The sequence below is a fragment of the Perna viridis genome, chromosome 2 (assembly GCF_037379345.1).
Source record: "Perna viridis isolate PV_CMFRI_1.1 ecotype Kerala chromosome 2, ASM3737934v1, whole genome shotgun sequence".
NCBI lineage: Eukaryota > Metazoa > Mollusca > Bivalvia > Mytilida > Mytilidae > Perna > Perna viridis.
The window spans coordinates 14,710,178-14,736,684 of NC_142446.1; the positions used below are offsets into that span (position 1 = coordinate 14,710,178).

At 33.0% G+C, this 26,507-nt stretch overlaps 1 protein-coding gene across 6 annotated transcripts in view; it reads left to right on the forward strand.

Annotated features, from left to right (window-relative positions):
- LOC148623761 (reticulon-1-A-like) overlaps nt 1–26,507 on the forward strand; it is a 36,920-nt gene that overhangs the window by 1,071 nt on the left and 9,342 nt on the right. For 2 of the 6 annotated variants that reach the window (XM_088565845.1, XM_088565849.1), the window contains exons 2-6: nt 9,469–9,504; nt 12,980–13,015; nt 17,128–17,190; nt 20,346–20,553; nt 24,559–24,697. In XM_088565845.1, the coding sequence (XP_088421971.1) occupies nt 9,469–9,504; nt 12,980–13,015; nt 17,128–17,190; nt 20,346–20,553; nt 24,559–24,697 (482 nt within the window). The remainder of the gene's footprint in view (nt 1–9,468; nt 9,505–12,979; nt 13,016–17,127; nt 17,191–20,345; nt 20,554–24,558; nt 24,698–26,507) is intronic. The other 4 variants (XM_088565847.1, XM_088565850.1, XM_088565846.1 and 1 more) reach the window with 3 other exon arrangements.

Consider the following 26,507-nt stretch of genomic DNA (forward strand, 5'->3'; position numbering starts at 1 on the left):
TCAACCACCTGGGGCACACATCCCAGTTGCTCTGTGTGCAAAGCGCCCTAGCCCCCGGCTAGGGTTCTGAGCACTATTTAGTAGCCTTTTACGACAAGCTTAGCACTGCTGCAGGCCTATTCTTTTAACACCCGGACCTGCACGGGGCCACCATTAATTGTGTCCCTTTTTAAATTGTTAATATTGTTAGCGACTTCTTGTACTCAGAACTTCAGTACTTTATATTCGCACATGATTTGCATAATTATATATTACTATTCCTCATTATGCTACAGGTCTGTGCCGTGTTTTCTGCCATAGCTTAGTTGTAGCTTCATACGAGATAAAAATGTACCTCTTAAATATCATATACGTGTGTTCTACATGTGTTTCTTGCTTGTATGAGGATGGGAAGTTTACATGAAATGAAAGGTTAGCATTGAACATTACCCAGTTACGAATTCAGGCACTGGGGCTTGTTACAAGACCAGGGATCATGTTGGGCTTGGCCAATGTCACAATTTCCAATTTTTTTATTTGATCTTACAACTAAGATAACTAGTTGGTGATTTTCTTGCCAGCTAGGTTTTGTATATTAAAATTGACAGGAAATTTGCAGCAACGGACAATTAAACAATTGTGTTGACACCCAGGGATCAAGCTACATGTACTTGAGAAAAACAGGGAAAAGTGACTTCTCTTTTTGGGAGAAGTGAACATGTATGCACATCATTAACTAACGCTTTTTTTTAGTATAAAAAATTGTATACAGTCCAGCTCGCAGCATAGTCCGATAAATACCTGGCACACCTCATACCTGGCATCCAATGCCAGGTATTCATTGCTTATTGGCTCCTAATTAACAGGACCCCCATCCCCCAGCATCACCTGTAAACAATATACAACAGGAAATGACTAATTAACTGAACGGGTACATGGATCTACTGGTGGTTTTACCTGTAAAGTTAATTATCACACACAGATGGCTAACCTCAGTATTTTAAAATTGATATTAAAATAGAAAAGTTAAAAAAAAATGAGTTAAAAGCATGGTTTTTTGGTCAATTTCATATTTTACAAAATTTTAAATATAAAACTAAACTTTTTTTTTCTAAATGTTATTTGATTTAATATTAAATTTTGCATTTAAGTAAATATTGTTTTTCCTGATTTAAAAAAAGCAAATTTGAATATATAATCACAGTGTGTATCAGGCTCCATTACATTACACCAACTTCTTTTCTACATATTTGGTAATGTGCATTTTCAAGGTCATTAGTTTAATTGATAAAAACATTAAAGCTCGAGATAAAATCAGAATTTTTTTTTAATTCACTTGTTTAACTGTGAAACTAATTAACAGTGTGTTCTAACTTCTGACTTAGATTAAGCCTTGGGGCCTGAATATTATAGACCATATCTACTTTGTTATATATGGATGCTAAAATTTAACAAAAATTAACAAAGAAAATCTTAAGTACAGTTATTTAATTTTTATATAACAGATTTTCTTACCAGTTTTACTAAAACACCAAGCCTGGCACTAATTACTCAGAATGAACCTGAGGGTAAATTGAAAACTTTAAGCATCAGGTGCTACTACTTTATAAATCTATCAAGGTTTGTTTACTTTATTGTGTACCCATCAATTAAATAATTTTATAGATATTGCATATTATAAAAATTATAGAATATATCTAATATTGCTTTTAAAAAATCTAAGTCTTAACTCTTTAGAAGAAAAAAGATTTGCTGTACTGCAAATGTTAAAAATAATCATGTACTTATCATAAATTTTCAGATATACATGTATGTAAGTGCAGTTAACCACTTTTGTGATTAAATTCTTTATATCTTTGGCCAATCCTATAATCAGTTCACCAATTACCAAATTAAAAAAGTGAAAAAAAAGTCAAAACTCTCTGAATATGAAAACCTAACTCTGATGCATTTGCCTTCATTTACTTGTATTATTTTTTTGTATTATGTTAATTCATTTTTGAAAATTTTATTCTGCATGTAGTTACTTATTCAATTTTATTTCATAAATTAACCGACCTACCTGACATATGTACCATAGAATTTCATTCTCTTCGGTATTCAGCTGGTCCAGAAGTTAAAATCAACTGATTACTGCTGATAATGTGACTTCCGGTTTCCTTCATGCTTCAATTTTCTTTCTCGGCGCAAAAGACTTTTGCACATGTTTTCAGCTCTGTAATATCGTTCCACTTTATATCATTCACATAATGTCGTATTCTAAGGTCGATAGTGCAGTTAGCGATGGAGAAATGTCATCAGCTATAAATGGGGATGAGGAAATACATGAAAAGGAAAAGCCAGCCATAGCAGGTCTGTTAGTAAACATAGTTCGGGTAGAAAGAAAAAGTCCAAATATGAACTTTTAGACAAGAAATGGTCAAATAAAATGCAAGAACTCCATACATGTACGTCATTCGAGACAAAAATGGAGGATTTCAAGATTTACGGCAGTGACCACTAGAAATTTGGTACAACCACAAAGTCTACCAATGATGATAAAAATGACGAGAGTTCATTACAAAGACCAAATGAATCTATGTCTCAAAATGAATCAGAAGAGGAAGTTGATTCTGATGATGAGAGAGTTTCTTTGCAGGTAAATGCTAAGGAAATATCAAATTTGGCAGAATCAGATGATGACACAAAGTCAGATAATGTTTGGTTCAGGTGCGGTTACAAATAAATCTGAAAAGAAATTTGGTATAACTTTATATGAGTCTCAGAAACAAGTTTGGTCAGAGAGTTGGAGAACAGAAAAACCAAACTCTGTCACAGCTTTTTCAGAGGAAAATAAAGATGCTTTTCAAGTTGACGAAAACACAGAGAAGTATCTTCAAGTACCGTCACTAGATGATATGATTGAGTCATATTTGATAAACAAGCATGATAAACATGCTACTTTTTCTAAATCATGCCAAAGTTTGTATACTCAACCCTACAAGATGGTGGAAAAAATTGCATATAGGGGTCAACAGGCTGCTTATATGGACATTATTATGCAGATGTACACACAACAAAGTCTGGGTACATTAATTTAAATTTTGTCAGAGGGGCCTGATAGTTTAGATAGTACGATCAAACAGGTGCGTGATGCATTTGCTATTACAACTAAATCTCTTGATCAATTTGGCAGGACAGATATTTCTGACTTGCCTATAGTTGGGAATGGTGTATTTGGTGAAAAGTTAGAATCAACTCTTTAAGTTAAATAAGGAAAAAAAGAAAACATTTGCTGAGTTACTTCCTAAATTTGACAATAAAGTTACAAATAAAAAGAGGAAATCTATGACTAGCACTGAATCTGTTCCAAACAAGAAACAATATTTTGAAAAAAAACAAAGGTGGACAATCAGTCACGTGGTCAGAATTCAATTCTTTTCGTATCCCATAAGTTCAAGAAAACAATGCCAGTGAAAAGAGAAAGTCAGAAAATTCAAAACAGTTTCCGCAGAAAAAAACTGACAACAGTGGTCACAGAAAAGTCCTTTGAGGAGGAAAAAACAATTACAAGATATGCAATTTAATGTTGTTTCTGAAGATAGCTGTAGGAGGTCGTTTGTCTCAGTTCTTTATTACATGGGAAGAGATAATAACTGACAAATGGATTCTTTCTGTAGTAAAAGGTTACAAACTGGAATTTATTCAGAAACCTCGGTTTCAGGGAATAAAATAAACTTGTGTAAATGTAAAGCATTTTCAACTTTTAGAAAAAGAAATACAAAATTTAAGAGAAAAAAATGCAATCGAACCTGTTGCAAAAGGTCAAACCAACTGCGGTTTTTACAGTATACTTTTTCTGGTTCCAAAGAAAAACGGGGAATTGAGACCAGTGATAAACCTTCGGCCTTTAAACGAGTATCTTTGGAAACAGGATTTCAACTCTAACAAATAGGCTTCTGGAACAGGGTTATGTTGCTACAAGATTGAAGTCATCACTACAGAAGTTTTGTGGTCGTCATGAACTCGTGGATCGTTATGGTGTATCCATCAGCACCATGAAAACGGATTTATTCAACGGGTCATAGTTTTCCTTTCCTTGTTTGTCTACCCTGGACTTGACTTTTTATGAGCAACTCGGCGGGTGTTTCTAGAAAAGCAGAGGACATTTACCCTACCGGTGCACCTGGTCCATGCTCCCAGTTTTTAGTGGAGTCTGAGTTGCTCATTTACTTTTGTTACTTTGTATGTATGATTTTAGTTACTCTATGTTCTTTGTTGTGTATGTCTGTTTTCCATGTCTGGTCTTTGTCCCTGGATTACATTCTCTTGATTACGGCTATAACCTTGGTTTCCTGGATTACTCTTTCAAAATGGACACAATGACAAAGGTCTTAAATTTAGTAAAACAAGAAGATTGGGGAATAACTCTAGATTTGAAAGATGCCTATTTACATGTGCCGATTTTTCCGAAACACCGAAAGTATCTAAGGTTTTGTGTGAAAGGGAAAGTTTATCAGTTCAAAGCTCTTTGTTTTGGCAGAACAAGTTCACCAAGAGTTTTTACCAAGATAATATCAGCAATTGCAGCCCATTTGAGGAAACAGAGCATAAGATTAGCAACATATCTGGAAGATTGATTGGCTGTGAACCAAATTAAAAGAGTTTTAATTCAAAATCAAGAGTCGATCCTAAATCTCCTTATTCAACTAGGTTTTATAGTAAACAAGGAAAAGTCAAGTTTAAACCCTCTCAAAATATAACTTACATAGTGGGGAGGTTCAAGTTAAACAAAGGGAAAGTGTTTCCCACAGAAGAGAGGATAAAAAATTGAAGATTGAAATTCATAATCTTCTGAGAGGGAAACATTTTGTAAGACAATATATGAAAGTACTGGGAATGATGGCATCTTGTCTGGAATTGATCCCAAACAGTTGTTTGTTCATGAGACCTATACAGTTTCATCTTCTCCATTAATGGAGTGCCTCGAAAATGAGTCTGGATTACATAGTACAGACGACAGTGGACCTGAAAATTCATCTGAATTGATGGTTGAGTGATGCAAATCTGTTGAAGGGGCGAATTTTCAAGATGTTAGCGGCATCATAAACACCAACAACAGTTGCATCATTGACAGGTTGGGGAGGTTACTTGAACAACCAGACTGTTCAGGGTCTTTGGTCGGACAAGATGAAAACCGAACATATAAACAATCTAGAGTTAGAGGCTGTCCTTTTGTCTGTGAAACATTTTCTTCACATGTTAAGAAACAAGACTGTTATGATAAGGTCAGACAATACAACATGTGTCCAAAACGTACACAAACAAGGGGGCCAAGCTCATTCAAACTATGTCAGATAGCATGGAAATTGTGGAATATAGCAATAGAGAACAACATAATTTTGAAAGGAGCAGACATTGCCAGTGTCAAAAACACTTTGGCCCACAAGTTAAGCCGGTTCAATGTCAAGTTGACAGAATGGACTCCAATGGCGACACAACAAATTTTCAATCTATGCAAGAAACCTTTGGTAGATTTGTTTGCATCAGCAGAGAATCGACAGACTCCAGTGTATTGCCCCTGGACAAGAGATCCAAAAACATTTGCTCTGGAGGCTCTGTCAGTCTCATGGGAGAAGATGAAATATTTAATGTTAAAAACAGTATTTTTAGATGCAAGAACAACTTTAAGAAGATACGGGGATCTTCAGGCGTTAAAAATAGGTTAGCAGTCCGTAAATGTTCAAGAGAAAGAAGTGACTTTCATTCAGCATTGACTTTCAAAACAGGATCGTGCTTATCATGAAAATGCAAAAATATTTATACCCACTTTTCCAAAAAATAAGGAACTGGATCCTAAGAAAAGTTTTATATTATTATTTGAAACAGGCAGAAGAGCTTTGATCTAAGGATAATTACAAAGAAATGAAGTTATTTTTGAGCATTAAGAAACCTCATAATCCAGTTTCAGCCCAGACAATTTCTAGATGGATAGTCGAGGTTATTAAGAAGGCATATAAAAAGAAAAAGAAAACAGTGGGAAAAATTCGACTAGATCTGTTGGCCCTTCTTGGGCACTATTTAAAGGAGCAACAATGAAAAATGTGAAGGAAAGTGATGATTGGAGTCAGCCCACAACATTCACTAAGTTTTATTTGAAGGATGTGAATGTTGATTTTATAAGTGTTTAATTGAATATGCAGTGTTTAAATTCTTACCCGGTGAGCTGCTGGATATGGATTTTTTTTTTTTCGGTTGGTGATAAGTATTTTAATGGCCAATATCACAATTTAATTATTGTGATTAAATGTTATATAAGTAACTTTTGATTTTGTAATACAAGACAGGAAGTCATGCATTACATGTGGGACATGTTCATGGTGATTTTTTAATCTGATATATATATATATATGAACTGATTTGGTGAATTCAGAGCTGACAGAAGCTTTAAGAACTTCATCAAGAAACCACAGCCTGGGGTGAGTCAAATTTATAATCATAGTAAATTCTGTGGTACATATGTCAGGTAGGTCGGTTAATTTATGAAATAAAATGTCAAAATTTGTATTCAAATTAGAATTTTGTGAATAAATTATACCTACCTGACATATGTAACAACCCACCCAATTTAGCCACCCCTTTCATGTTTCAGTTCTTTAAAGGTGTCTTTCTATGCGCCTAAGAAACTTGAAGCATGAAGAAAACTGGAAGTCACATGATCAGCAGTAATCAGCTGATTTTAACTTCGGACGAGCTGAATGCCGGAGAGAATGAAATTCTATCTTACATATGTCAGGTAGGTATAATTTATTCACCAAATTCTAATTTGAATACAAATTTTGTAATTTTATTTTGAGTACAAATTTGAAAACCATTAATGTGACATTTGTAACTTTTTAACTCATTTTTCACTTTTCCCTTTTGAAATTGAATAAATAAAAGCATTTTTCTGCATTGGAAAAAAAGGAAAATAACAACTTTTTGCATTTTATGCACTATTATTAAAGGAATAACCAGTCTCTTGAATGAAAATATAAAGATTTATTCTTATACGACAATTCTGATAAACTAACAAAATAGTTACCTCAAGTGTTTTTTTGTCAAAAAATACTAATCATAAGTCAATAATTTACTAAATACCTATTTAACTTAGCTACCTGTCCAGGTGAACAGGTAAAATTTACCTTTACTTTTAATTAATTGATGAAAATACTAAGAATTTAGCATTCAAAATGTAATGAAATTGAAGTAATAAAAAGTAGTCAGTACTTCTGATGATTACACCATGTCTGTGTTTGGTTAATCAATTTTAAATCAATTAACACTCATGTGTATCTATGTAAACAACCCAGTAAACATAATTAAATGACAGTCATTTTTATTAGACCACAAAAAATTACAGTCATACATGTATATTACATGTAGTATGGCATTATTGTCAGCCATCCACGGACACTTGGTTTTCATGCAATAGTTTTAGTTGTGGTCAACCAATCATCATGAAATTTTGATATTATTGTACTTACTTCTGAAGAAAGGTTCCTATTTTAATTTGGTGTTTGTAGCATTGTTATGAATCTTTTTGGTATGTAATATAACCTCATCAGGGGTCAAGATTAATTTTTTGAGGCTAGTAGCCACCTGGGCTACTTAACTATAAAATCAGTTGCATGTAGCCCAGAAAAAAGGTTGGTAGCCCAGACTTTTTCAGACAAAGTTGTGGTACATAAAAATACTTGTTGGAGGGTATGAACTACTAGTATTTGTTCATTGTTGAAGACCCTCGTGCAACATCAAGATGCAGAACAGGAATAAAAGTCAGTTCCTTAGTAATTTTTTTTTCACTGTATCGTGTGATTTGTTGTCACACACACATTCACTCATTCACTCCATAGCCTCCCTATTTATATGCATCATGGAAAACCCTAAAATGTGCAGTTGAAGTTAAAAATGTTCTTTGGATAATATATCTCTTTCAATGAATTAAAATTATACAACTAATTCATATAATTTCAAAACTTTAATACATGAAACAGTAGGCTGTTTGAATATTCTAGAGATTAATTTTGTTCAGATTCTGCGAGACCCGACAGGGTAGTCAAGGACATTAAAAACCCCATAATAGTTATTCTACAACACACTCTGCATGTACTCTCACAGTTAGAGTGGGGAAATGCTCTCGGACCCACATGGGGTCTGGGAAGAGACCTGAACATCAACAGAGCAGCCCAGATGCTAGTAGGACATACTCTGAGTTCTTTTGTCAGGTATCCTGAAGGCTGGGCACCGCATCTTCCAACTACTAACAGTTTAGTTTTGTTCCTATGCTTTTATTTGCATGTGTGAGTGTTCAAATTTTGTAACAAGTAAATAAAAGCCTAAGAACAAAATATGACATTGATCAAAATTTCATATAAAATGTCATAGTATTAAACAGTCAACAAAGTTTATCAGCACTAGTCTAGAATTGGATCTGGTGGAAAACATGCAGAGCTCCTGGATTTAGGGGTTTCGAGACTAAATCAGTTATGATATATCATATATTTTGATTTCAAATTAATATATTTTATACAAAACAGAAGCAAATATTGCAGACTGAATCCCATATTGTCAAGTCAAAATTATGGTTACAAAAAAGCTAAAATCCAGGAACTTCCCGGGGGCTTTGCCCCTTGGACCCACTGGGCCTTGAGCAGCCCCCAGACCCCTTGCGGAATATATTTATTTGGTACCTCCTACTTTGTGTAATGTACCTCCAGCCCAAAAAGTTAATATAACCCCGGGTCGTCCAGGCACATTTCTGGTTGCTATTGGCAAGTGGGAGACCATTAATCTTTTCCCCTGTTGATGGAGATATGCATTCTTCTAGTAATTAATGTTTGAACAAGAATTTTAGAAATGATGCCTGTTGAACTTAGGCATGTTTATTTTTTTTTTATATATATATATATATTATTATTATTATTTTTTAGTACAACATGTGTTGTCCACAATCCACGCATTAGATTACCATATGGAGATGTTCGTATTGTCAGGAATTTACAAAAATGTATGTTTGGACAAAAATTGTAGAAATGACAGTTGTTGGAAGTTAATCATTTTTCAGCAAAACTTGGTCTGATGTGTTGTCTACAACACCTTTTTAACAACATGGAGGATTGTTATGAAAATTGTAGAAATGAGAGTTGTTAGAACATACATGTAGGAATTTTTCAGAAAAACTTCAGCTAATGTGTTGTTCACAACTCATCCTTATTTGCAGGATTGTAATGAAATGCAATAGGGTGTCAGATTACCATATAATATGCCTATATCCATTCAAAAATTCAAAATCTTTATTTGGGTCATTTTTGGTATAGTGTCCATTTGTGCTGTTTTTGTTCTTACAGTCAATGAGATATGCATGAAAATTACCTTATATGCATTAGGATAATGAATATGCAATATTTTGTAAATTTTGCTTTAAAACAAATTACCATCTAATACAAATATATTTTTTTCATATCTCAGAGTCATCTAAAGCCAGTTCAAGCAGTCCACCATCAGGTAATTGTAGATACATGTAGTGTATTTGTAGTATATGCAATTAGTATTTTTTTATCATTTATCCACTTGACAAAAACTATGAAGGTAGATCATACATGTACCTTTTATTTTTCGTCTATCGACTTTTTGTCCCAAAATGATTTCATCCTTTACAAAATAGATGGTAATCATATTTTTAAATTACGATTCAAACAACCCTTGTGATATATTTAAAATATGATACACTACACTCAGCAACTTGTGTTTCTCTAACACTGAAGTCGGAGTTTTAAATCTTTATTAGTCTGTGAAACACGGTGCCAGACAGATTTTTTCACAGTGAAATGTGAGTGTTACACCCACTTAGCTAGGACATCATATATGCCAGTTGTTAATTGTGAACAGAGAACCACTGACCTGGGTGAAAAATCACCCAGCACGGTTAGTTAATCTCATTGATCTCTGCTGACACTATGGACGTTAGTACCCGAGCTTCCAGGTCACTGACCTCAAGAATTCATTTGGGAGTCCAGAGGACATATGCAAATTCTTAATCCAATTGCTGAAATAGATACAAGTTGATTTGCGCAGCTTTAATCCAATTCAAGGCATCTGCACATTAAAACAGTGGTTCAGACAATTAGCACGTGGTATTAAAGATTGACAAATACAATGTGAAAATCGTGAAAAAAGATATTTATCCTTGATACAAACTTCATGACAGTCCTGTTTTGAGTAATTATAATTAATTGCAATCCATTTGATGACAAGACACACTTTGGAGACATTGTAAACAATGTGTTCATTTAAATTTCTAAAAATAGACAACTATACGTGCGAGGTTCATCAAGGGATTTTTTTTTATGGGAGTAAACATCGGTCGGCATCAATGAAAGTTCGAACTGTTTATCAAAACTTATAATTAAAATAAAGATATTTATAGGTTGTATTTGAAACGTACTTATCAGAAATGAAATTTATCAGAGATTTACTTCAAGCATTTTAACGTGAATTGGTGTGGTCAAGGATTTTTCTTGTAGAGACTGTTTACCATAAAAGTCTTTGGTATGATTATTTTATATATGCAAAATACAATTTCTTTTCATCACATTTAGACCACAGTTTTTTAAATTTGTTGGTTTACTGATCTGCTGACATATTTTTCCAGATAGGAGAAAAAAAATTAAATTTGAATTTCAGTTTTCCAATTATTGTTTTAAAGTGCAGAAATGTAACATCTACTTTTTAAAATAAAGTAACTGACAATGCCTGCTTCTAGTTTTGTTCATTCAACACTGACAAAGCAAAGTGAGAAGATTGAACAAACATGACTGCATAAAATTTCACCGCTTCCATAAGTAAACACTGGCTAGATGATGAAATCAAAACATTTAATTAGAATGAATGTAAACAATTCCTGTAAATGGTTAAGAGTTTAAAAACACATTGAAAAACACCGTGGGTTTGGTTTTTTTCTCTCAACAGGAAGTAGATAAGTATTGGGGAGATAATTGGCAGGAAAATCAAAGCTATGAAGGTTTGTGTGAAAATATGCTAGAGAGCTTATAAAACAACTGAGAAAATTCGATTAAAAACGTAATTTGCTGTTTTCTTTTTTTTTGAAGACCATTTCACCTTCCGTAATTACTGAAATTTTATAAATATTTTTTAAATCACAGGATACTTTTAAAGGGAATTTCACAGTGAAAAAAATTTAAGCCAATTTATTTATATTTTGTTTAAAGGTAATGTAGTCTCTCACTGTAATTGTTTTATGAAAACAGAAGACAAGTGTAAAATAAAAAAGTTATTTTTTCTTCATTTTAATGAAATCCATTTGCAAGCTCAATTTTCTGTCCCTGAATTCTTCCTGTGCTTTGTCAGTTTTTTTTCTTTGATATTAACTTGTCACTTAGTCCTTCTGTAACACAATTTGTTTACACTAAAACAATGGCCAATGATAAATTAAAAAGTACTTATTTTTGACAAACCCTGTTTTAAAACTCAATTTCCACTTTTATTTAACTTAACTTTTTGGTCACTTTTTATCACCTTTGTTTTAACCTAACTATATCATACTGTAAGGAAGGCTATAGTTACCTAAGATTAAAGGAAAGTAGTATTGTTTAAGTATTGCACATTGAATTTATTGGACACTTAAATATTTGGAATGAGAATTTGTGTTTATAAATGATGTGTAGGTACATAGAGTAGATTAGAGTATCACTTCTACACTGTGTCAGGTTAGGTAATGGAATTTTTGAAAATTAAAAAAAAAAGTTTTTAAAAGTGGATATGCATATCTAGTTTCCATTTTATTTTTTTATTTATTTCCGACTGACCTGAATTCATCCAGTCAAAAAATCCTTAAACCAACAAATTAAAAAACTGGCCTTCTGAACAAAAAATCAGATTTCTTTTCTTCAAGGTAAGGAAGAAACATTATGAATTGATGAGTAAGTTTTAGTGTCAACAAAACTAAAAAGAGGGTTAAACCAATTAAAAATGCTGTCAGGAGCTCAATAACAGATACCTATTGATTGAGATGAACCATTTGTGTAAAAGAGTAATTGTCGTGGAAATGGGAGGTTTGGCAAGAATTTGATAAGTCCTGCACCTTGTCAATTTTTGCGGGACGTATTGTCCAGCAGACATGAAAAAAATTTCAAGAGTTCTGATTGTGCATGAACCTTGTAATTTTAGTTATAGATTGAATTCACAAAGGGAGATAATTCGAGTGAAGTTTTAGCCAGCTCTCCACACTATTGCAGAACTGCCTAATTTTGGTCTTGTAATCTGATGCGTTGTAACATTTATCACTTAAAAAAATTGTCAACCATCTGTAAATCTATATATCTAGAAATAGCTAAAGCCTAGGCCTTCAGAATGCAGTAAAAAAATTTTGGAAAAAAATTACCCACAGCATGTAGGGTTACCATAGAAACCATGCAAAAATATGGGAAAATTTGCAAAAAAGTTAATAGAATCAGGTTTAAAAATATCAAATTTTCAGTAAAATGTCTGAAATTTTTATTTCATCCCCTGAAAGTGTTCAAACTTTTTCCTTCGAAAACCCCTTCCTCATATGGACATCGCCGGTTAGATTTTGAGCTATTTCACTTTGTAATCCACTTATTAAATTTAGCATGGTGAAAAATTGACTTACTTTCACTTTCACAATGAAGTCAAATTGTCATTGAAAAAAAGCCCTTTCAACATTGAAAATATATAAAACATTGCGAAATACTTTTAAAAGTCACCTTTTTTCAGAAAATGTTTTATCAACAATAGATTCTTCATTTTAATCACTATAGCAACCACCGGTTTCCATTTATGTCATTTTTCATCCCTAGCCAAAAGTGCGAAACTAAACTTAACTGTGGAGTGCTGGCTTAATTTGAAGTTACTGGTTTTTTTCCTAGTAAATTTACCTGCAGTATATAGCTTGCATGTACTTCCTTTTCCCTTTTGCTATATTGTGGATTTTTTTTTTCAGAATCAGCTTCTTGGCTAAAGAATGTTGACCCAAGAGGTATGTATTAAAAGGAATATACAGTGTACAAGTACTACTTGATATTCTGCTGAACCTTTTATTCTTTATTTTAATTACCTGTTCCCATTAATAACCAAAGGTTGAGGATTTTAACCACATTTTTTGTAGTCCTGTCTCCCAAAAATAGAGTGAATACATGTATAGTATTTGTAACTGACATTTTACCATGACCATGTAAACAATAGTTATTCATATTCATTAAAGTCATCAAATCATTAGAATTAGTAGGCTGGAGGCACAGGAGCAATTGAGTAGGTTAATGATCCGTATTTCATCCTACTATGTATTTATGTAAAAATTCTTTTCCTTCTATATAGTTAAGTAGAATATCCACATCGATAGAAGAAAAAAACAGCCTATTTGTTTAAGGCAAGAATACTAAAGAGAGTTATGTCAGGGTTTAAAAACTAGTAGGGACCCAGTTACCAATGGCCCCTAAAATTTGGTGTTGGCTACTTAAATTTCTACTGAACTTGCAGAACTATACACATACTGGCTACCAAAATACCAAGTGAAAAATGAGGCTAAACCCTGCATGTGCCAATGAAAATATTGGACAAGAATTTTTTTACAAAGAGGTCATTCATGGTCAATGTATGGAATTCAAAATTAATTACCTATTCCCTGCCATGGTGAACTAGTAGGCAGGAGGAATTAATGTCCATTGTAAAATTTTTCCACAACAGAAAGTTCCAGATTGTTCTAATCACTTGTAGATATACATTGTAAAGCTGATTTTTGTATATAAGTGTGCCTTATTAGGTTACTGATTTAAATACTATTTCACTCACTGAAAAAACACCTTTCATGACTGTTTAATTACTTGCAAATGTTGAGCTGTCTCTACGGGTATGTCTTAAAAATCGTGATCTTTAGTGTTTATTTTTGTTTATATAATTGGTGTCTTTGTCAAGGTATGTGTTGGAATCTAATCGGTAAAGCTCTTTAACCTACGACAATTTAACATAGTGTCAATTTTTGGAAAACGTGGTGACTTAATCACTGATTATTTTGTGCAGAACAAAAAGCCAAACACAAGTGAAGATTTTATGAAAACATAAAAAAATGCCGTTGGTATTTGGAGCCCCACACCCATCATTTTCTCGATATTTGTTGTGATTTGTGCAGACGAGGGCAGGAATTTTTAGTGTTGACAACGGGTCAACACGTGAAACAAACTTTTACAGAATATGATTTAAGGGACGACCATTTGATTTGGCGGGGAGGGGGAGTTTTGGTAAAAACGTTCTGGAACTTTGCTCACAAGAATATAAAAAAATATTGGATCGGAGATTCAACACTGCAATAGATAATAATAGGAAATAAATACACAGTAATGTTCAAAAAATTCTGTCTGTTTAAAAGTCAACCAGACTAAAACTGCCAGCCTTGTTCTTTTTCAGAAGCAAAGAATTTCTTATCAGACTATGATTTTTAGACCAACAATTCACAATGCGACACATGCAATTGCTCTACATGTCACAGTAATAATTAGGCAATAAAAAACAAAGTTTTATTATGAAAATAATCAGCACTAGGAACCACCACATATTGTGGAATTTCATTTAATAAATGTTTAGTTTTGTTCCTATGCTTTTATTTGCACATGTTAGTATTCAAATTTTGTAACAAGTAAATAAAAGCCTAAGAACAAAATATGACATTTATCAAAATTTCATATAAAATGGCATAGTATTAAACAGTCAGCAAAGTTTCTCAGCATTAGTCTAGAAATGTATCTGGTGGGAATCATGGGGAGCTCCTGGTTTTCTGTTTTTTGAGACTAAATCAGTTATGATTCATCATATATCTTGATTTCAAATTCATATATTCTAATCAAAACTGAAGCAAATATTGTAGACAATCTCATATTTTCAAGTCAAAATTTAAATCTCAAAATGGCTAACCTCCAAGAACTTCCAGGGGGGCTTCATGCCCCCTCCCCGGACCCCCCACCAAGGCATTGCCCAGGACCCACTGGGGGCCTTAGGTGGCCCCCAGACCCCTTGTCGAATTCATTTGATACCTCCTACTTTCTGTAAAGTACCTCCTGCCCGAAAAATTAATGAAACCCCTGAGTAATAAATATTGTAAAATCAGTTTGACCCTTTTCAAAAGCTTGTAGAGTTCTACAATCGTCTCCAATGGGTCAAAGTTATTTGACAGATCTTTTTTTTAAAGTAATTGCCATTGAAAGGCAAAAATATTGCATTTTTTGCAGTCTTGAAAACTATATGCAGTAAAAGAAACTACAATGTATCAATTGGTTAAATGATCCTTGTGAAGTGATATTTTTTGCAGTCCTTAGCCAATATCTTGAAGACTAGTCTATATTGAGTAAAGAAAAAAATTTACAATTGATGAAATGATCTTATGATTAGGCCTATAATGTCCATTGGATCAAAGTTGTAGGATGTCTCCTGTGAGAATTTTGCCTTTGAAAGGCAAAACTGAACCAGGTGAGCTATTCAAGCCCCTGGGTGCCTATGGTTAGACTTTCATAATAACTTGTATACAAGTCAAACCTTTCTTGATGTAGTCATACTTACATGTCAGTAACCAAAACTATAACAAACACTAACTTGTGGTCCTAACTTACCGGTAAAGCCTGGTCAACTCCTTATAGTCTCCAAAAATTTGAATCAAATTCCCTCTACTGATCTCTGTTCAAAGTTATTTTTAGTAGGGCCATCCGTTTCATACAGATGGAGGTGGTTTATATCATTTCTGTGTTCCCTGCCATAAGGCATTAGGCCCTGGTGCCACAAAACTTGAACAATTTCATAAGTATAAGAATATTCTATTTGTTGTATTGTCATAAAATTCCTGGACAGGGAATCGAGCTACCATGTAAATTATATGTGTACGGTAGAATGTTGTCTGCATAATATTTTCAAGTTTTGTGGCACTGAGGCCAGGGGCATTGAGTTTTTTTTATTATACTTTAGTATTCATTTTACACTGAAGTCTTATTTCTTTTGTTTATCCTGGCATCACTGGTTAACAGTGTTGTATTTTGTTGGATGTTTTTTTCTGTTGGCTCTGTGACTTTTTAATGATTGATTGAATGTTCTCAGTTGCAGGGGCAGATGTGTCCAGTTGATATAAATTTCTTCTAATTTTTATACCCATACAATGTATTGGGGTACATTTACTTGTCTCGAGCTGTCTGTAGGCTGTCTTTCTGCATTCCTTATAAACTCCTCCTCCATTCTATGGATTCTGTTTAAACTTTACCTGAAGTTTTTGGTGTTTTACATCCACAAAAATTTGCATGTAGCAAGATGATTTTTCAGTGTATGTAAAGGGAGATAATTTTATTTGACGAATTTAATGGAGACTATTTACCTTTGATATTCCACATATACATGTAAGTAACTATGAGGGTATTTCACTCAGTGAGTGTGTACATGTACATGTATATAGTTCTAATTTTATTAGGAAAAACTAGGTCTGGGTAAAAATCAATATGAAGTATTTATCAAGTCAGAATATGTTGAAGATTTATAGAAATCTACAGTGGACACATGGTTTTTTTTCCCATTTGTTAACATCAATCTTCTATTAGAGAAAAAATTATCCATGAACAAAATTTTACCAAAAAATATTTGCAACCAAATTTTGCAAAATATAAGTCAGTAGCATTTTGGTCTGATGCTAATAAAGAAATCAATGTGATTTTGTAGCTCTTTATTTATGGGTATGAATTTTACAAATTAAATTTTGAACTTCCTACATATTTTTTGTTGTTTTATGAAATATATTTTATTGATACTGTTCAATATAATTAAAATAGGACTTAATACATGTAATTGTTCCATCCAGTCACTATAGGTTCTAGTGGCTGAATTCATCAATTATTGAGTCTATTAGATTGATATTGTATTTAAACTTCCTTTGATACAATTTCCATACCAGTTTTAGTTTTTGTTTGTTATTTAGGTACTCTTTTTTTTCATCTTGGAATGTTTCTTATTTAGTTGATTTTGGCTTAATTTAACACCTGTAACACCAATAGGTTTTCCTACAAATCTCTGACACTCATTTATTTTTTTCCTTATTTTAACATACATTGACTGTTTGAATGTTAGATGAAGAAAGTTACTCAGCTTCAGATCATAAAGTTACCACAATAGGAGAAGAGTCTGATTTTTGTAAGTTTGGCATGTTTTAGTAAATTGAAATATTGCTAACAGCATTTTTGAATGCATGGGATCCCTACTAAATCATCACATTCTTAAGTTATTATGTTGTATTGTTAATTAATTTTATATTCAAAAGGAAAAAAAAACAATATATTAGTTCATGTATATATTTTTTGATCTTGGCAGAAAAGGATAAAATACATAGTACAATAAGAAGATAGCCTTTATAGGGAATGAATGTTAATACATTTTCATCATCATTCATAGAAGTGTCTGAAATTCCTTATTAAGTCAGGTCCAGTTCTTTTTAATATGTTAAAGACCTCACAATGCATACATTATGTCTTATAATATTATTAATAATGACAAAGTGTTTGAGAGGAAATTACTGTTGACTCTTAGGTACTTGTATACCGGTTTAAAGGTTAAAACTGAAAATGTCAAATTGCTGGATTTACTTTGTATACTATACTATTGCCCTTGACTTTAAAAAACTTCTATTATTCATGTACAGCACATAATATCAGGTCAGTATAAGTGCTACCAAACCTTTTAAAGCGGCTGAAGACCAATAGATGTTAAAAGAGGCCACAGCACCAAGTTAGTCTATGGGAAATAATCAATCTTGCCCAAAAGAAAAATAACCAATCAAAAGGCTTAAACAAATCCGTATAAATCAAAATAAATTGTACATGCATATCTCAGATATTATTGTCTTCAGTAAATTTCAATTAACTCCTTATCAATGTTGATGAATTTCTTGGTTCCTTTAAAGAATTTAATCTTGTATTATGGTACTTGTAAGGCCACATAGAATAGTATGATATCGATTTGTAAAATTTAAACCTGTGCTGTATTACTCGAATATTACTTGACTTGCTTCTTTAAAAAGTAGATGCCTTGCCATATCTAATACTCATCCTCTCTAAGCTTCATAACATCTGTTTTGCTATGTCATTAAGAACTGCAAGCTAACTAGAAATAATATTTCTACCACTCATTATCGAGATAGTACAGATATATTATGTACACATACTATGATCACATACATGTAGGGACCAGTACATGAATGTATTAGTCAACCCATTAAAAGAAAGAATCATTGGGATGAGTCGTTGCTTAATCACTTAGGTTTTAAATCTATAAAGATAACCCATAAAGCATTGAAATTAGTATTTTATATTATTTATGTGCATGGTATTCAAGTGTTTGATTATTGGTACTTGTGCATGGCAAACCATTATTATTGGTGATTAGGATATAATCTTTTAATTGTAGACATTAGGACTCTGTCTCATGTGACTTCAAATAATCAATTTGTTACTGAACTTTGATTCATCTTGCTATGTGTTTCTAATGGAATTCTTTACCTGTATATTGATTAAAAGTTCATGGTCGAAAAGCTTGGCTGGTTTTTACTGCTATGAATAAGATAATCTAAAAGATATTTTTAATCAGTAAGCACTAATGTTTTGCCAATATGTCTCCACTGCAAATGTGGAGAGTCCTACGATTTTTGTCATGACATCTGTGATGATTTTCACATTTAGTACAATAGACAATGGTATTCTGTACATTTCATTTTTTAACCCTTGTATGCCAACTACCAATCATTAGATCACCTGATCTACATGTATTTCAATCAAACTTAATACCACTAAGGTGTACAGTAAGTAAGTCTCTGTATTCTGTTAACCAGATTCCAAATCAACTCATTCATTTATTATGTACAGTGAATTAACAAGTAAGACATGTAGATATTTGATTTCCCCTGCTGCAATGTATTATAGCAAAATAATATAAATACAGAATCCCCTTTTCTGGCTGTACTTCCATCTGAAAATTGGTTTTCAAGGTGTATAACTTCAGAAGGCTTATGAATATTTTCATGAAATTTATACCAAGCATTGACCACAAAAAGATGTAAGAGAAATCAGGATGTCAAATGTCTTGCAAAATATCTTCAATTTTTATACACTCCTCTTTTTCTTTTTTTCTTTTTGCTGTACTAAAACTGTGCTTGACCTTTTGATCTGTTAAAAACATGGCTTTCATGTGTATTTATAGAACATTGGGAATAAAGCCACATATTGCAAGATGTATCTCAAAAACTGAGGTATAAAAATGATGGTGACCTTCCTTCTTTTGCTTGAAGGGCTCAACAAAAGTATCTTGGGTCAAAGTTGAAGGACAAGGCCCTAAGAAGCCATTGGATAAATGGTGCAGAATTCTAAATTCTTGCTATTTCCTGGTATATTTTCGTTTTAAAATGCGTATATTTTGCATGATTTTTTGTTTAATTTAAATAACTAAAAACCTATTTCCTGCTTTCAATGACGTAGTAAATATTACTAGCAACAAGGATTCAATAAGTATGAAGTCAAACCAGCAGCAGATAAAGGATTAGATGTTAGGAGTGTAACTAGAATTAAAGTCCAAGCAAAGTGAGGCAAGAAATTTTTCTTCTGGTTGGAATTCATGAGAAAAAAAAAATCTTGCCTGGCTTAGCACAGTCCTTAAATCTAGTTACTCCCCTAACACCTTAACATTTAACTGGTGCTTGGAACAAGTTTCACTCATTTGTTTAATCTGGGCATTCTTAGGCAGTAATGATCATATTTTGGTTTTCACTTATTACTCATATTTTTCTCAATTTTAGAAAACATTATAGATACATGTCTTCTAGAAACAGCTTGGTAATTTGCTTTTCTATTTTGTTGAATGTATGGTGTAGGTATGCATAATACACCACCATTTTGATTTAACAAATTCTGTAGCAGTTTTGGGACTTAGGCCAGCTTTGAGTAGTCTTTTAAACTTCCTCTTTGATAATAGAATAGTGAGTAAATACCCTCATTCTGTTTTCACAAAACTTTTCTCCAATTTACTTGAGGCAGGACCCACATCCATTATTAGCAGATTCCATCTCATTCTCAACATATCTAGTCCTCAAACTTGCATCAACATGTCATATGGAATTCAAACATCTTATTTTTTACAGTCTGCATTTTGTAGTGCAGCAGTGATCTTTTCTGTGTCTTGCAGTGTCAAAATGAGCATCTTTGGAGATTTATACACATAAGTCACTATGCTGAGTTCATGGAAAGTCTTAAGCTTTTTATAATGAAATATGAATAAACAGGTTATCTGTTGTGTATTTTCAGTGTTAGAGCTGATCTACTGGAGAGACTGTAAGAAGACAGGAGTAGTGTTTGGGTCTATGCTGTTCATCCTTTTGTCCTTGGCCATTTGTTCAGTACTCAGTGTTCTAGCCTACCTTTCTCTAGCTGTACTATCTGTTACTATTAGTTTTAGGATTTACAAGAATGTCCTTGCTGCTGTGCAGAAGTCTGGAGATGCCCATCCATTCAAGTAAGTTTGATTAATTTATGCAAAAATATAAAGTTTCTTGGGTGTAGATGTGCGGTTTTCTCAAATTTATCACTTAGAAATTTTTATAGGACCTTAAAAAATAAAGACTTGAACCATTTGGGACAAAAAAGGGGCCTGGGAAGTATTTTCTTCATGTCGGACAATAACTTGGTAAAAAGTAAATGGATCTCACATCAATTTTAATACAAGGTGACATATCACATTAGGAAGACTGAGATTGATTTTTATGACTTGAGCCAAGTATGAATAAGGGACGAGAAATAAGTATAGAAATTTTTTTTGATCCTGGATAATAACAAGTAAAAGGGAAAGGGTTGCTTTGAATTGTACAACAATACTACAAGGTGTCAAACCCCAAAGGAACATTGGGATTGGTTTTGGAGGAACCACTATACTCTGGTCAAAATCTTATCTGTGTCAAATTCTTAAGGCCAAAAAATATATATATATGTTTGTTTCCTGTTTCCTGACCAACCTGGATTTTTGTTCTGAAATTTCCAGGGAAGAAAATCATTTCCATACCCAAAATTTCGGAATTGTTATCATTTTCAGTTCCGAGTTTCTTTTTATTCTGATCCGCATCGGCCTAGTTGATTGGAACTCCTCTGTATTATTTATTCTGAAGTAGATAGTGCCCCAACACGCAGTGGCAGACGTTTGTTTTGTACCTCACTTAGTGTTGCACACATGCCTCTCAAAATTCTGGAACATTTTTCAATTCAAACATCACTTGACAATCGGATAATGTCACGTAAAATCATTCACTTTTCCCGACTTAGCATGATTCTTGCATTTTCTGAGAGGGCTGGTTGCAGTGAAAGCCTTTTCGAAGCTTAGGGGAGTAAGTTTCAACTGCCTGTAATTACTGAACGACTGTCTTTGCTTCATTCAGTTATGGACAGAAATTACTAGACATTTTTTTAAGCAGTATCATGAACCAAAACAAAAAAAACAAAAAAACAAGCTAAAACAGAGTTAAGCATATCGGCAGTAGGTGACAACGAGGGAAAATCAATGGACGTACATCCAACATTACAGTTGGGGAAGTCGTTGCACTATTCAATAAGAAAAAAGGTGCAGTTTTGAAAACAAATTTACAGCCCAACCACTTTGAGGAGAAGATATATGACAACATACAAATGTATCTATAAATGTCGTCTCCCCAGTATTTTATCCTCCTTTTTTCTATAATCATTGAACAAAAAAATAATAATAATCCATTTAACTATTGACCTATCCATTGGCCCTACAACTTGATATACTTCCTTCGTGCAGGGTTTTTGATGTTTACTTTGTATTTATCACCTGGTTACCTCCTCATGACAGTTAAGAAGTAGTTCCCACATCCTCAACTTCTTATTCTGGTCGCACTCAATCCTAGATCCTGCCCCTTTAACTCCTGACTCCTCTCTAGACATTGTGATTGAATATTTTTTAATACATTGAGTCTTGCTTGGTACACTTCCAGTAAATTATTTCCCGATTATTGTGAAAGATGTTTTATTTATTTTATTTTTATTTATATATGTTGTTTATTTTATTCCATTTTCTCAGTTGCCCTTCATACCATCATCCGAGCATCATTTTTCACCAAATGTAGTTTCTCGATCATATGATTGTAGTTTATAATTCTCATTTTTCCATCCTCAAAAACTCCTTTGCCACCTTTAATATGAGGTCCTACATTAAAGGTATATGATTTCAGGTCTTTCACACTTCTGTTTCATGTGTATTTATCCACATACTCAGTGATGGCAACTACACTTAGGGTATTATTGTTATTTCTTTCAAAAAAAATTTGCTGTTACACTACTTGACCAATTGAAACCAAACTTGGTATTAATGTTCCTTGGGATATCCAAAATAGAACTGTTGTGGTGTTTTTTGAACTGTTGAAAAACTTGGGCACCTTTACTAAAAATACAAGATAGTGGTCAGACAGTAGTTTATCACATATAAATATATCTCCAAAACTTCAGTTTAGCTATAATCTTTCAATTGCTGAAATGATCCTTATTACATAACCTTCAAAAGTCTTCAGGGATCAAAGTTGCCAGGCGACTCCTTGTCAGAGTTATTGCCCTTGAAAGATTAAAAATGACAGGGTTTTTTTTTTTACAGTTTTCAGCCAATATCTTGAAAATTATAATAGATAAAAAGAAACTATCAATTGTTGAAATAATCCTTATGATAAGTCCTACCAAAGTCTTCTTGAGTCAAAATTGTTGAACAACTTCTTGTTAAATTTATTGCTCTAAAAAGACAAACTTTAACCAGATGAGTGATTCAGGTTCCTGGGACCTCTTGTTATGATACATTTAAATGTATACATGTGCCAAAAAAAAAATATGTCTTTGAAAATAGGTAGTATATTTGATGCATGATAATCCACTAACCTGTGTACTGCTGCAATAATTTTGTTTTAAAAGGCAGATGACTAAATTTCTTACTGTTTTCTGTCAGCTCTTCATTTATGTTAGGCATGGATCCCTCGTGATGAAATAATTTATTTCTGACCAAGTTTATCATTTTCTTCTCGAAGTAGTTTAGATTGATTTGACTGAATGTAAAGATTTGCTGGCAAAGCAGAACTTTCCCTGTTTTCACTGCCAGTTGTAGATATCATGCAATAATTGCAATAGCCCTACACATTTCAACTACTCCACCTAAAATTTGAGAGCCAAATATGTAACACTGTCATATGACCACATAGCTAATTTTTATGCCATCTCTTGGCATCCATCGTCGTCGTGGACAAATTTTAAAAAATCTTCTCTGAAACTACTGGACTGACAGGTTTTAAATATGATTGTTCCTTACGGTGTTCTGCACAAAATGACCGTTTGGATTTTTGATCCATGAAGAAACATGGCTGCTGTTACTAAAAATAGAACATAGGGGTCAGATGGCAGTTTTTTGCAAATAACTCAAAAACTGTTGCCTTTGGCAAATTTCTGGCTTGGGTAATATTGTTCAGCATCATGAGATGGACTTATGCCAAGATTTTCAAAACGATTGGTCAACTGATGTAGTAGTTGCGGCCCTTGAAATAGTTTTTTTTTTGTCATTTTTCGCATGTGCAACTTTGAAAATCTTCTTCTCAAAATCCATTGCACAGAATTCATTGAAAGTTGGCATTTATGTTTCTTAGGGTATCACACACAAAATGACGGTTGGGATTGTTCATTCATGAAAAAACATTGCCACCGTTGCTAAAAATAGAAAATAGGGGTCAGATGGCAATTTTTTGCAAACAACTCAAAAACCGTTGCCTTTAGCAAATTTCTGGCATAGGCTAAAAATGTTAAGCATCATGAGAAGGACCTATGCCAAAATTTTCAAAACCATTCATTGAATGTAGGAGTTATGGCCCATGAAACAGTTTTTTTGTTGTTTTTTTTTTTTCACATGTATATCTTTGAAAATCTTCTTCTCTAAAACCATTTAAGATCATTCAATGAAAATAAGCATAATAGTTCTTTAGAGTATTGTGTTCAAAATGACTTGTGAATAGATATGGCTGCCTATACTAAAAATAGAACTTAGGGGTCCTAATACAGGTTTTTAAAAAAAAAAATTAAATTGTTGCCTTTAGCAAAATTCTGGTTCAGGTCATGAAAATGCTATGAAAAGCATTTCTTGCATTTGACAATTAAGTTGATTTTAACTTAGCCTGTCTCGTTCCTCAAGTTTTTCAAATAAGCAAATGGTTAACAAGGTGAGCAATTCAGGCTCTCTTGAGCCTCTAGTTATTGTACAGCTTGGGTCATCGATGATGTTGAACAGTCTAATCCTATATAACAAAGCAATTAAACAAAAAATTAGAAAATGGAATGTTTGTGTCACGTCTCCTTGAAGTGTGTCAAAAACTAGTATTGTGTCCACATTTTCCCCAAGAGATTGAAATGCTGTGGTCTTATCATGCTGTGTTCCATGCTGTTATTTTTGGGCCGTATTTTTAGCTTAATATCATTTATTTTACAGAATGTTACTAGATATGGACATTAGCTTGCCAGAAGATAAGGCACAAGAGGCACTTAAAACTGTTTGTAAACACATTAACTGTACTGTAAAAGAGCTGAGGAGACTCTTCCTTATTGAGGATATTGTAGATTCTTTAAAGGTAAGTACATTTTTGTAATACAGTACAGTTGATTCTTCCATGAATATTGGACTTGCCAAAAAAAAATGAATTATAGGACAGACAGCTATTATGCCCTATTTGATTTGAAAGGTGAAGCAGTCTATCTCATTTGAATTAAATCTAAAAGAAAGAACCCAACTGTATTCAATCTTGAAAGGTTAAGGCTTACATTTCAAGAAAGAATTTCTATCATGGCAATGGTTGGCATAGCCTATTTCATTGTAATTATGGAAAATTCATCTTTTTCTATTTAGTACTCCTTGAAATAAATAATCTTGAAACAATAACATTTACATTTGATTTTGAGCACTTTTTATGTGGAATTGACTGATTGTCAAATGCAAAACTGAAGTGAAAGCTGATTCAAATCTTAAATAAATTTTAGTATACTTATTAATTTTTAGCCCACCTGGCCTTAAGGTTGTGTGAACTATTGTCATTACTTTGCATCTGTTATCTTTGTCTGTAAACTTTTTCAAAACAACATCTCCTCTGAAACTACTTGGCAGATTGTAACCAAACTTTGCTTGAGAGTTCCTTAGTGCATCTTAAACAATTCTTGTGTGAGGATTTTTGATCCGGCAAAAAAACATGGGCACCATCTCAAAAAATAGACCATAGGGATCAAACTGCAGAATTTAGGAAAAAAGTGGAAATTAGCTAAAATCTGGCAGGGAGTAAAATTGTTCAGCATGTTGATTTTGACCTTTGCGGAAATTTTCAGCAAGATCTGTTGATTGATGTTGGAGTTAGTTGCCCTTGTAGAGTAAAAAAATGACTATGTTAGATGAAAACCAGGTGGATAACTGAGATGTTCTCTATTGATTAAATGATTCTTTTGACAATAGTAAAGTAGGGTCAAGAGTCCAGCTTTAGAAGCCTAAAAAGACTATTTTTTACCAAGTCAGCCATTCAGGCTTTCTCAAGCCTGTAGTTTTAAAAAATCCTGTAGCAGGTATGTGTTATATTTAATCATTTTAAATGGTAATTAACAGGAAATGTAATAAATAGACTTTCCCGAAGATACCTTAGGTATTGTATGACTGGTGCTTTTCATTTGAGACACAAAAAAAGTTCAAGGATGTTTGCTGCTTTAAGAATAAGAAGGATTTCAAGTGGTTGTGAAGTCTTGTAAGAAATTTAATGTTAGAACAATATAAGAAGAAAAATTGATTGATTAGTGTGCTTGTTTTTGAGATATGAACAATTGCACTTTTGGTGGGAAAAGGATTTCTCTTGATTTCCATAGGTTTTGTCTTAAGTAGGTTTTATCTGTTAAAAACCTGAAGAAATAACAAAGATTTCTTCAAAAAAAAAAAACTTCCCAAATAATGTTTTAAGGTGTGTTTAATGAAAATATGAAAAGAAAAGTGGGGGTCATTGGGTAAAAAATATTGATTCTATGGTATGGATAAAACCAGAGGAGTCTGAAAATCTTGACATAAATGGCTGATAACGAGCAGCAAACATCCTTTAACGCTTTTGAAAAAGAGATGGAAAATTTATCTATTTTGAAGTGTGGGTCACTGTGCGAAACATATTAATGCTATGATATGGATAAAACCAGAGGAGTCTGAAAATCTTGACAGAAATGGCTGATCATGAGCAGCAAACATCTTTCAATGCTTTTGAAAAGTGATGGAAAATTTTTCTGTTTTGAAGGAAAAGAAGTTTCACGATATTCAATGTCGACTTTCTCTTTCGTGGAACAACTATGGGATGATATGAAAATTTCTTCTCTAAGAATATAACCAGGCCTCTTAAAAGGCTCTGCCAAAATTAAGAGGAC